Raw genomic sequence first — 12,410 nt, forward strand, 5'->3', positions numbered from 1 at the left:
AGAGCACATCTAAAGCAGATACCAGTCTAGTCGTATTACACCAGGCTTTTACTGGATAGACTTGGAAGAGAAAGAGAGTGAGAGGGGAAAAAACATTGAGCCTTTAGTCTATTTTAATCTACTTAAAGGGGTCTTACTAAGTATTTCTTGTTTTAGAGGAATTGGAATTGGTTCTGCAAATTTAGAAAATATCACTGATTCTGAGACCAATTTTGAGTAACATATATTTGTAGTGTTTGTTTATGTTGTACCTCTTTATTATCCTTTTCCCCATAAAAATGACCATCATTTTACTTCCTCATGCTTCCTTTTCTTCACTGGTAAAGTGCGGGTGATGATCCTACCGTATCCCACAAAGGAGTTGAGATCAAATAGCTAATTTATGTGATTTTAGAGTGTGCTACACATGTATTATAATTAGGTCATTCATTTTTTTCAGATTGCATATTCATTCATTTGTTCAGTAGACTTTTTCAAACCCTTCTTGATGCTGGGCATAGATGCAGAGATGGATGTAGTTCTTACCCTTAAGGAGTTTAAAACATTATGAGGCAGATAGACAACAATAATAAAAGTGTCTCATGTATCTGTTGCATTTACCATGTTCCAGGTCCTTTTCTTTTTTTTTTTTTTTTCAACGTTTTTTATTTATTTTGGGACAGAGAGAAACAGAGCATGAACGGGGGAGGGGCAGAGAGAGAGGGAGACACAGCATCGGAAACAGGCTCCAGGCTCCGAGCCATCCGCCCAGAGCCTGACGCGGGGCTCGAACTCACGGACCGCGAGATCGTGACCTGGCTGAAGTTGGACGCCCAACCGACTGCGCCACCCAGGCGCCCCCTTTTTTTTAAATATTTTTTTTTTCAACGTTCCAGGTCCTTTTCTAAGCACCTTAATGTATACTAGTTCATTTAATCTTGATATAACCCCATGAAGCAAGTATTGTTATTAGCTTCGTGTTATACAGGTAAAGAAATAGAAGCGTAGAGAGGCTAAGTTGCCTTGGGTCACACAGCCAGTGGTAGAGTTGGGACTTGAGTCCAGGCTGTGTGCCTGTAGAGTCCATTCACTGAGTCTGTGTTGACCAACACAGTACTTACTAGCTATCTATAGTTTTCGAGGACTTGAAATGTGGCTTGTCCAAATTGAATTGGGCTGCATTGGTGAAATACACACTAGATTTCAAAGACTTAGTATGAAAAATATGTATAAAATATCTCATGTTGAAATTACATGTTGCAGTGATAATATTTTGGGTATTCTGAGTTAAATATACTAGAATTAAGTTCACTTTATTTTTGTGGCTACTAGAACTCTTTTTTTTTTTTTAACATTTATTTATTTTTGAGAGAGAGAGAGAGAGAGAGAGAGAGAGACAGTATGAGCAGGGGAGGGGCAGAGAGAGAGAGGGAGACACAGAATCTGAAGCAGGCTCCAGGCTCCGAGCTGTCAGCTCAGAGCCTGACACGGGGCTCGAACTCATGAATCGCGAGATCATGACCTAGGCCGAAGTCTGAGCTTAACCAACTGAACCACCCAGGCGCCCCTGTGGCTACTAGAACTCTTAAAATTACATATGTGGCTTGTATTTATGGCTTACATTACATTTCTCTTGGATTGTGTTACTCTAATCGTTCTAATGAAATAACAATAATAATAGACATTTATTGAGCACTTACTAAGTGCCACATACTGGGCAAATACCTTTACCCTGTTCTAGTGAAGTCTCAAAATAATGCTGCTTATTATCCCCATTTATAGAAGGGGAGAAGGTTTTGAGAAAGTAATTTATCTGAGGTTAGTCAACTAGTTAATGACAGACCCCAAATTTGAAACCTTACATGTCTGACTCAAAAGCCTGTACTCAACAGCACACTGTAATACCATTTGAAATCTCGGGGCATTTTCTTTGTTTTTATTTTTACAAGAATATTTAATACTGCATACTTCTGTAATTGGCATGTAGAAGTTCAAAATAAAAACCACTAAGTCATAAAATGGACATCCCAGATCAAAATGTCTTTTCAGACCCTCAGCCCTCAGTGAGCACTGGCGCAGTTGAACCCTAAGATGCAATGTGTCAGCCTGTACAAATTGCATTTAGTTTTCATTCCAGTAGTTCTCTCAGGTCAGTGGGCAATTTATGTCCCGACCCTCTTTGTCCAATAGAGGAAGAGGGACAGTGCAGCTTTCCTTAGTCGTTTAGTTCTCTTGGCTAATAAGAAGAAAAAATTGCTTTCCATTTCATTGTCCCATGAAATGCTATTTGTGTTTGAAAGAGCAACAAAACGCTGTCTAATGACCCCTGACTTTTCTTTCTTCTAGAGCAAAGACTCTGGCGGACTGAAGGCCGCTATGATCGAGTTGGTGGAAAGGTTAAAGTTCAAGAGCTCAGATCCTAAAGTAAGTATTGTTTTGGAATTGATCTGGTATTGGTACTCCAAGTATTTCGTTCTCCTTGAGCTAAGTTCTAGGGATGTTAATGATCATCTATCTGAACGTCGCATCAAGATCTAATTAAGTCTGCCTATCAGAAGCATTGTTCTCATATGCCTAGAGATAAGTCATCTGTTTTTTCCCTTCTCTGTTTTATGACTTACAACACATAATCATTAATTGTTTTCTCTGAACTGCAGACAAGTGCATTTTTAATCTTCCTTTAACAGGCCTTTGAGACTACTGTCCTTTGTGCCCATTTAATTCAGCCAAAGGCATCCGAGGTACTGATCAGCTTAATGCTGGGGACTGGAACAGGCTCCAGACTTTTCCAGTTGGTGTTCAGCACTCGCGTCTTGTCTCTCTGCCACTTACAGGAACCAGCTGCCACCGCGAATGCTTTTGTCCTCATGACCTCGAGTCTGGTCTGGGAAATGGTTTCAGCTTCCCAGCTTTCTTTGCAAGATGTTAGGAGCTGTAGGATTGATATTCTGGGAGATTCCATACCAGGGTGGGGGTGGACTGGGAACTGAACATGCCGGAGGGATTATGACTAACACAGCCTCCCTTCTCCTACCCGGAGACTTACTGTGGCACTACTTGGTATCGATGCCAGCTGGCTCTCCTGACAGTCAGAGCCTCTCACAATTAAATAGGGAAAAGAGCACAATTTTGTTTCACGTTTTGTATCCCCTACCTTTTTTTTTTTTTTTTTTTTTAATTTAAAGTTCTTCATATGGTGAATAGACTAGCATTTTTTGAGTACCCACTGGGAGCCAGACACTGTGCTGGGAGCCTGACATTCCTTTTTTAAAAATTGTGGTACAGGGGCGCCTGGGTGGCTCAGTCGGTTAAGCGTCCAACTTCGGCTCAGGTCATGATCTCACGGTCCGTGAGTTCGAGCCCTGCATCGGGCTTTGTGCTGACAGCTCAGAGCCTGGAGCCTGTTTCAGATTCTGTGTCTCCCTCTCTCTCTGACCCTCCCCTGTTCATGCTGTCTCTCCCTGTCTCAAAAATAAATAAACATTAAAAAAAAAATTAACAAAAAGAAAAAAAAATTATGGTACAATATACATAATGAAACTTACCCCTTTAACCATTTTTAACTGTATGGTTCAGTCTCATTAAGTACATTCACATTGTTGTCCAACCATCACCACCACTGCCGTCCATCTCCAGAACTTCTTCATCATTCCAAACTGAAACTCTCTGCCCATTAAATGCTTCTTATTCCCCCTGACTTAAATTCTTGTGATTTTTGCAACACCCTGGTAGAGTAGCTTATTATTCCCATTTTATTGATAAAGACACACTGAGGCTTAGGGAGGTTAGGGCCATTTGCCCTGAATCTAGTATAATTTAAAGCTGCGATTCATACTGACTCCAGTAGCTGTGCTCTTTCTTTTATGTCATGCTGCAGACCAAGCCCTGGGATTCACCTCCTTTCTATCCTCTAATCACATTGTGCCTCGATTTTCTAATCAGAAACACTATCAGGGCAGAGTCACAGACAATGACAGGCTTTTCAAAAGGTGGCTGTGGTCCTGAATCTGCAAAATTTCATATAGCATCGACAGCATTGGAACATTGGTAATATCTCTTATCTTCTGGTATAGTTAGGGTTCCAGAGATAGAGAGGATCTTGATAGAAAAATATTGGGGTAGCCTTCATCAATTTACTTAGCTCAGAGTAGAAAGACCCCTGGTATGAGTAGTTTTCCTTAAGTGAAGATGAGCTAATTAATTATTAAAGATTACTGAAAGCTTTTTTTTTTTTTTTAACTGAGTTTCTCTGGTTTCTGGGGCAACGTCTATCCTGAAGGAGACAACTGTGTTTTCTGTTTCTGCCACACCCACATGCTTGTGGGCAGTGATGGAGCAAGAGGATGTGTACAGATTACATTGAGTGGCTTCTGTGCATGATGATAATACAAGTAAAGTGCTTTGGGGTCCTTTATGGATGCATATAGTGCTTCTAAGGGAAGCTTGCCAGAGGTGAAAAAATTGAGTGGTCCCATGGGAGCAACTCCTGGAAGCCTCAGGATTTTCCCATGATGCATCATAAGCTAAAGGATATTTGTTAGGACCAGACTTGATCTTGGATATGTGCATACACACTCACCTCTTTTATCTTCTCTTTATCTTGTCCCAGATTATTTCCACCAATCTATTTGATTTTCAAGCCCCATTCCAGTTTCCCGTATACATATGCTATATGGACCCAGAGCTAGCTTGAAGAAGGACCACTGTAATTGCAGAATGAATGTCAGATCACTAAGGGGGGTGTGTGGGAAATGGGACACTATATATATAATTTTTGCAACAAATAAATAGTCGTCTTCCGAGAGAAGTTTTTAGTTTGTTCTGCTTTCCCTCAGAACTCCACCATATCTTTTTTAAGTTGGCCTATTTAAGAGGGACAGAATCTCTCAGGCTTTATGACCTGTCATTTCCTGGCACAGGAGCTTTTCATAGAAGCACTGATTTGAGTCATGGAGCACTGAGCACTATCTCTGCCTCACTTCCTCTAGAATTCCCTAAAGCATCACAAAGCTTCATTAGTCCAGACACTGAAATCTACAGGGGACTGAGTTAATTTTTACCTCTGAGTTTTGTCAGAGAGGAGTGGAAGATGACTAGATTAACCATTTTTTAAAATTATAAAATAATATATGCTTATAGATTAAAAAATACAGATATCCATAAAGGAAAAGTCAAGTGAATCTCCCCCAAGCTAACCACTACTAACAGTTTGGTGTGTAACCTTCTAGACAGTTTTTCCATGTGGAAATATACTTCTAAGATTTTTTTACAAGAAATATACTATACCTGTGGTTTTATTACACAGAATATCTTGGGTATACTTCTGTGTCAATAATGTAGACTTAATTATTCTGAATGAGAAGCCTCATTTTGTCCAAAATATTTGTCCGATGCCCCTTTTTCTTTCAGACCAGTGGTTCTTAACCTTTAATGTTTTAAAAATCACCTGGAGGACTTATAAAATACAGAGTGCTGGGCCCACCCCCCATGGTTGCTGATTGAGTGGGTCTGTGGTGATTAGAGACTGTGGTGGACCTTAGTGATTTTCCTTCCCTCTTGTTTTGATTTTTTTTCATTCCTTTCAGCAGATGGCCAGAAGAGCCCTTATAAATAAATCTAAGCGATTTCAACTTCAAAAAAAAAAAAAAAACAATGAGATACATAAAACTTCAGACTTAGAAAACAAACAAATTGAGCTGAGGGGGCAGAGGAGAGGAGAGGGAGGTACACCGAGGCTGCCTGAGAGGACAGGATTCCTGTAAGGCACCATGTCCAGCAGAGAAACACCAAGGCCCGAAAGAGGGAGAAGAGTTCTGGTCAGGATTTAAGAGGGTGACGGAGGCTCATGCCACGGTACAGGAGTGGGCTGAGTTCTAAAACCAGAGGACATCAGGGGACACCAAATTCTAGCCACTAGGGGTGAGCCTGAGGACAGGAATTAGAGCCAGTGGCGGTTGGGAAGTAAGGCACAGAACCCGATTAAGTTGTGTGCCTGCATGTTGCTATGGTGAGCCCTGTTTTAAGGGTGCATATCTCCAGGGATCTAGAACTTTGTTTACAATGGAAAGAGAATATTTTTAGTAACAAGCAATCTTTAGTTTGTTTAATTGGAAGTGGTCTTTTAAATAATAAGGCATCCTGATGTGTTTGATACGAACCAGTTTGCAAACAAATTTTTTTTCAGTCCTACTTTTCAGAAACATTTATTGCACAAAGCAGGATTTTTATCTGTAGAATTCTTATATTTATGTTAGACTTCAGGGAAGTTAAAACATGTAGTTAATCGTGTATTCGTGTGTGTGTGTGTGTCCGTGTGTCCGTGTGTCCGTGTCCATCCACACCTGGATTTTTAACAGCTTGAAAGCATTCTGAGTTCTTCACAGCTCTCCTATGAAGTGACTATGCAGTAATCTTTCATAGTCTACCCAGAAGAAACTAAAACTCAGAAAACACATTGATTCCTTTCCCTTTCTTCCCCCCTGTCCAGCCTCTCAGAAAGCATTGAACCAAAAGGATAACATGCTGAACTCAGTCCAACTAACCTCTTATTATGCAGTTAATAACAGCCACTCTATTAGTGGCTTTCTCTATTAGTATTGATTGCTTTTCTTTCCATCTAAGATGCGCTGTTCATTGTTTCCTGTGTCTGGTGTGCTTGAAACAAGTAGTTAAAACACAGTTGTGTCTCAAAAAATCATACTAATCTTTAAGAAGTTATTCTCAAAAAAGTGCCTTAAACTCAAGCCAAATGGCTCACATTCTTTCAGACTGGAGTGGGATTAAACATGGGAGCTAGCCATACTAAGACTGCCTAAAGCATAACAGGGGGTTTTTTTTGTTTGTTTTTTTGTATTTTCTTCAGTTTCTAAAGGTGTTCGTACTAAAGTGTGAAACCAAAGAATTGTCTGGCCACGTGAAATTAAATATATCTGAGAATTGTCCTATTTTTAGTTAGCATTTACATAGCATTTTATAATTGCAAGAGAACTTTGCAGTCCATTTTAGTAGCTGATATCATTGAATGGAACATAGCCCAGTCCTTCACTCTACTGTGCTAATCAGACTCTTGTTAAAATGGTAGGCTTGGCATGTACAAATAGAAATGGATGTAAGCAAAATCTAACTTAAATTCCCGTTGTTAGTGTCTTGTTATTCACCAGGGTCAAGCCAGGTCTCGGTGCTGGTCCTTGCCCTGCCCTAAGACAGAAGCATTCACTGGGACAGTGTTTATTCAGCCAACTGAAGCAGAGAATTGAGATGCCTCAGTTATCAAGATGATTCATTCAAAAGTGATTCTTTGGTTGGAAAGCAATTAGAATTACTGACCTATTTCTGCACTTTTCATAAAAAATAAAGGAAGTTGTAAGTAGTAATCTGAAGTGTTTTGTTGTATTTTTTATCTCTGTACCCTCAAGCCCTAGTCGGGTACCTGGCCATAGTAATAGATACACATTATCTATTACAACAACAGAATGAAAAGAAATACTGTCCTTTGCCCTGTTCTATGGGTAAGCACTCTGAGACTTAGCGGGGTTAAATAGCTTGCTAGTAAGTGATGGGAGCAGGACTCCACATTGGGGTGCTTCCTGTTCTTACCCCACACACGGTTGTTGAACCCACGGATGAGTAAACGTAGATAGATATGCTGTCGTCCTTAGCAGTATGACTCTTCGCTGACTATTTTTCCCTCACATTCTTCTTTTACCTGCCTTTACCGGGTCCTGCAGCCTACAGCCCCAGGGTCCAAGGACTGGAGGATGGCCTTTTCCAACAAAAAGTACGGGGAGGTGGCAAAGGAGCCACGACAGCCCGGAGCATTTAGCCCTGACTAAATGAAGAACCCAGGCTGGTGTTTCAGCATTTGCCTGTTATTGATGTAGAACACCAAGTGGGAAAAATGCCTGTGCTTTCTCAGGTCCGATCTAGGCTCTGAGGCCTAGAATCCACTGGGAAACAAACGTGGCCCTTTTCCTCCTCTGTGGACACTTGAGCAGCAGAAAGAGGAGAAGCATGCTCTTTATCCTCCTTCACTGTCCCCCTGCCTTTATCAAAACAAAGCGAGACAGCTTCCCTTTTTCCCTGTCCGCCAGTTATCAAAATAATACATTCTCTCTGTAGAAAACTGTGGAAAACAGACAAGCATCAAAAAGAAAGGAAAAAGCCTTATGCTATTTGCAGTGGTTTGTAAGCTTCGAGTGCCTCTTTTTTTGACTGCAGATTCTTGAGCCTCACCCAGAACGTCCACCTGGGTAGTTCTGAGACTGCTCTTGTGATACATGGCCTGCATGATTCTGGTGCACATGGTCACTTCTTCACACTTGAGGACACACGTAGAAGAAAACTGGTTAATGGTGCTTGGTCTTTCAAATAGAAAATTAGTATTATTGTCTCTCTCTGTGTAGCTGTTATCCTGTGTGTATCTATGTGTATGTATTAGTGTGAGTGTGTATTTGTGGGTGTGTGTATGCATATATATATACACACACACATGCATACATAGTTTGTATCCTGCTTTTTTCATCTAACATCATCCCTTATAAACATTTTTATCATTTGAATCCACTTCAGTCTTTGAACTGTTACTTGGAAAACTAAAATCCTAAAGGCCAGTCTGCCATTATTGCCAAATGGAAGTTTTATCCAGTAAGGCATTTCTGTTTTCTTCCTAATAGCATAAGCAGATTCTGTTAATTTTTTTTTTCAGGCAGGCCAGTCACCGTGTAAGATTATTCAGGTACAGTGGAAACTGAGTTAATGCGAAGTCAGGTACGCAGGCGTGCAGTCAGCCCAAGCTGAGCTTTTGACAGCATCTGCCTTCCCACTGGTCAGGGTGTCTCACGTGATGTGACTAAACGAATAAACGTAGGGCTCAGTGGAAAGTCTGAGGCCATCTCCAGTCCCCCACTTAACAGCTGAGGAAACTGAGGTGCCAGGACCCCCTGCCAGAGGTCACCCAGGCAGTGATAGCAGAGCCAGAGCTGGCTGGCAGTTTTCAGGACTACAGGGCTCTAGTTTTTCCAGTAGAGAGACGTTTTCAACTTGGCAAGGGTGTAGAAACATTGGAAATGGTACAGTCACTTTGGAAAACAGTCTGGCAGTTCCTCACAGGGGTAAACAGAGTTGCCATAGGACTTAACAAGCCCATTCTTGGATAGATACCCAAGGGGAATGGTAACAGGTGTCCACACCAACACTGCACACCAGTGGTCACAGCAGCATGATCATACCGTCTGGGATGTGGAGACCACCCAGCGGATGACCGCGTAACTATAACCTGGTATGTCCATACAGTGGGATACTGCTGGGCGACACACAGAAATGAAGCACCCATTGCAAGCTGCAAAAAGGATAGCCCTCGAAAATGTGATGCTAAGTGAAAGAAGCCAATCCCCAGAGACCAGATAGTGTGTGATCCCGTTTATATGACATGTCGAGAACAGGCAGGTTTATAGAGGTGGGAAATAGACCCCTTGTTCCCTGGGGCTGAGGGAGATGGAGAAATGGGGTGGGGGTGACTGGTAAGGGCTGGGGGGTTTCTTTTCGGTGTGATGAAAATGTTCAAATTGATTGTGGGATGATTGCACAACTGTGTGAATGTACTAAAGACCACTGAATTGCATCTTTAAATTGGTGAGTTGTATGATTATGTGAGTTATATCTCAATAAAGCTTCTGAGAGAGGAAGAAAGATTTCTGTCCCAGTCCCTTTTTTCAGCCCTTCACTTAAAAGCATCATCAGGGAATAGTCTGACTTTCTCCCCAGACAACGATGAGGGGCAGAAACCTGATGTCAGCCTCTGTCATGGGGAGGCAGTATTCTACAGTTAGTGGAAACTCAGGCTCTGGATGGGACTGCGGCTGGTCAGATTACCTCCAGTGTCGACAGCTTTTCCAGCCCAGGCAGATCCTGTGTTTAATCTCTTCATTGCTCAGGTTTTTGTTTTATTCAGCTGCAAAAGATGGGATAATAGTACATAGTTCATAGGGTTGTTAGGAAGATTAAGTGAGATAATCCATTTAAAGTGCTTTGTACAATATCCTGTGAACGAAGGCTGCTGCTAGCTTTCTCCTAGTCCTGAGAACCACTGCTGCTTCCAGCAGAAGACTATGGGTATGTGGGGGCCGTGTCCCAAGCCACAGTTGAGGAGGCCTTCTGATCCCTGTGGAGAAAAGTAAGCCACCTGTTAATACCTAACTAGATTCTATACTTTGATCAATTAACGCTTCCCAGGATTAGTGACACTTTGAAGGGCCACTGCTACCTCTTTTGAGCGATAATGGCATGCAGTTAAGTTGAGTTAGATCTCCCAAGTTGGAGCCCCTTGGTATTTCTGGCTGGCTGGCTGGCTGGCTGGTTGGCTCTAGGCCTTGCGTGGCCTCCTTGCCTGGCGTTAGTTCAGTGTAGCAACGTGGCCCGTTCAAGTTGAGGCACATATCTCTGCCTTGGGAGTTTACAACTGTGTGTCCATATATTCCCAATAGAAATAAGAAATCAATGCATAGAAGCAGTTATGTTTATTGTTGTGGAGCAGACTCTGTAGTTAGCAAAACTGCCTGGTGCCAAATTAAAAAAAAAAAAATTAAGAGTCACAGAAGAAATTAAGTGTCACATTTAAGGAACACATTAGGAGATATGTCTCGACTTTAAACACCACTGAGATTCTTTTTCTCTTCCTACTTCCCCCTTCTCCTGCAGCTTTACCCTTTGGCCATCCTCTTTCTATTGGAGCACCAGAGCTCCTAATTGAAGTACCGTACAAATCAACTCTGGGCATTTAAAACTACGGTAGGCATGGTTTCTGAGCTGCCTGGTGGGCTAGAGCATTGTTCGAAAGCAAAGGGATTGAGCTTTAAATGGCTTAATAAAATTAATACATTGTGATGTCCTCTTCCCCCTGCTCCAGGTCCTGTCTGCACTGACGGGAGACCTGATAATATACTCTCTGCCAAAGCCTGAAGGACTTATTACGTGACCAGTGTGGAGAGGGGAGTGGGGCTGTCAGGGCTCCCCCAGAGCAGCCACACTTCATGTTGCCAGCGCAGGATTGTATTTGACATTTAATTTAGGAGGCTGGGTGCCTAGATATAAAACTTTATTGTGATAATAGCGATAAAAACCACCCAGACTTTTATGTAATGGCCTCGGCCTCCTTCTTTCTCCCTTCTTCCCCTTTTCCTGTTAGTTCCACCTCTCATTCGGCTAGGAAATAACACTCAGGTCTGCTCAAGTAAAAAAGATGTTTTCTTTGATCTCTTAAGGCTAAAGTTACAGAGTGTGACTCTCAGTCTACCTCAGGTCTGTATGTAGATGCTTGTGTGTATATATAAAATGTAAAATTTGAGAACCACATCTCTCCCCTGACTGCATTTAGCCAAATGGCAAAACCCGTCTGTGGCTGTGTAGAGAAGGTCAGTTAAACCCAGTGATTTAGTTGATTACTAACCTTTGTTGAATGGCTTCTGTTTACCTCTGCGGCTGGTGAAATAAATTCTATGATAGATCCTTAATTCCTAACTCAACCTGATTAGCTAGACGGTATAATCCCCATTTTACAGAGAAGGAAACAAAGATTTAACAGGTTTAATGACTTGTTCAAGGTTAATGATGCCAATAAATTGCCTTTTTATGATTGCTATGTGGAAATATTAGTAGTTGTAGGAAGTTACTAACTTTTACTTATAGAAATGGGTTGGGAAGAGTATACCAATAGAGAGTTTGTTCAGACTTCCAGGGAAAAAAAACCTGTCGAGTAAGACATGCTTTCTTTACTTCTGTGGTGTAAGGGCACAGACTTTGGAGTCAAATGACCTGAGTCCTTCTGGCACTTGTTACCTGTCCGTCTTGATTTGTCTGAGCCTTTAGCGTCACCCATAAGCTAGGACTAATCATATTACATTTTTATTACTGAGTACCCTGAAAACGGAAACTTTTGAGAAGGAGATAAGAAATAATGGAGGATGGTTAGAAGCATGGCCTTGGGGGGGGGGGCGGTGCCTGGGTGGCTCAGTCGGTTGGGTATCTGACTTCAGCTCAGGTCATGATCTTACAGTTTGTGGGTTCGATCCCCGTGTCGGGTTCGATCCCTGTGTCGGGCTCGATTCCCGTGTCGGGCTCTGTGCTGACAGCTCAGAGCCTGGAGTCTGCTTCGGATTCTGTGTCTCCTTCTTTCTCTCTGCCCCTCCCCTGCTCATGCTCTGTCTGTCTGTCTGTCTCTCTCTAAAATAAATAAACATGAAAAAAAAAAAAAAAAGAAGCATGGCCTTGGGGACTGAAAAAGTATTTTCGCAACTGTACTTAGTACCTTAGAACCCTGTGGTTCTTGGGTAAGCAGACTGTTAGCTGCTCCAGGGGTGTAATAGGGCTTCAGTCTGCAGAAGAGAGACAATATGGTAGAGGTAGGTTGTGAGATTGAGGCAGACTGTGCTTAGGAG

At 42.0% G+C, this 12,410-nt stretch overlaps 1 protein-coding gene across 3 annotated transcripts in view; it reads left to right on the forward strand.

Annotated features, from left to right (window-relative positions):
- Positions 1-12,410, forward strand: part of TRIM44 (tripartite motif containing 44) — a 109,903-nt gene that overhangs the window by 19,286 nt on the left and 78,207 nt on the right. For 2 of the 3 annotated variants that reach the window (XM_043580967.1, XM_043580965.1), the window contains exon 2: positions 2,326-2,403. In XM_043580967.1, coding sequence (XP_043436902.1) covers positions 2,326-2,403 — 78 coding nt within the window. Of the gene's footprint in view, positions 1-2,325; positions 2,404-7,121; positions 7,353-12,410 lie in introns of those variants that run through there. The other variant, XM_043580968.1, reaches the window with a different exon arrangement.

This window comes from Prionailurus bengalensis, chromosome D1 (genome assembly GCF_016509475.1).
Source record: "Prionailurus bengalensis isolate Pbe53 chromosome D1, Fcat_Pben_1.1_paternal_pri, whole genome shotgun sequence".
Lineage (NCBI taxonomy): Eukaryota > Metazoa > Chordata > Mammalia > Carnivora > Felidae > Prionailurus > Prionailurus bengalensis.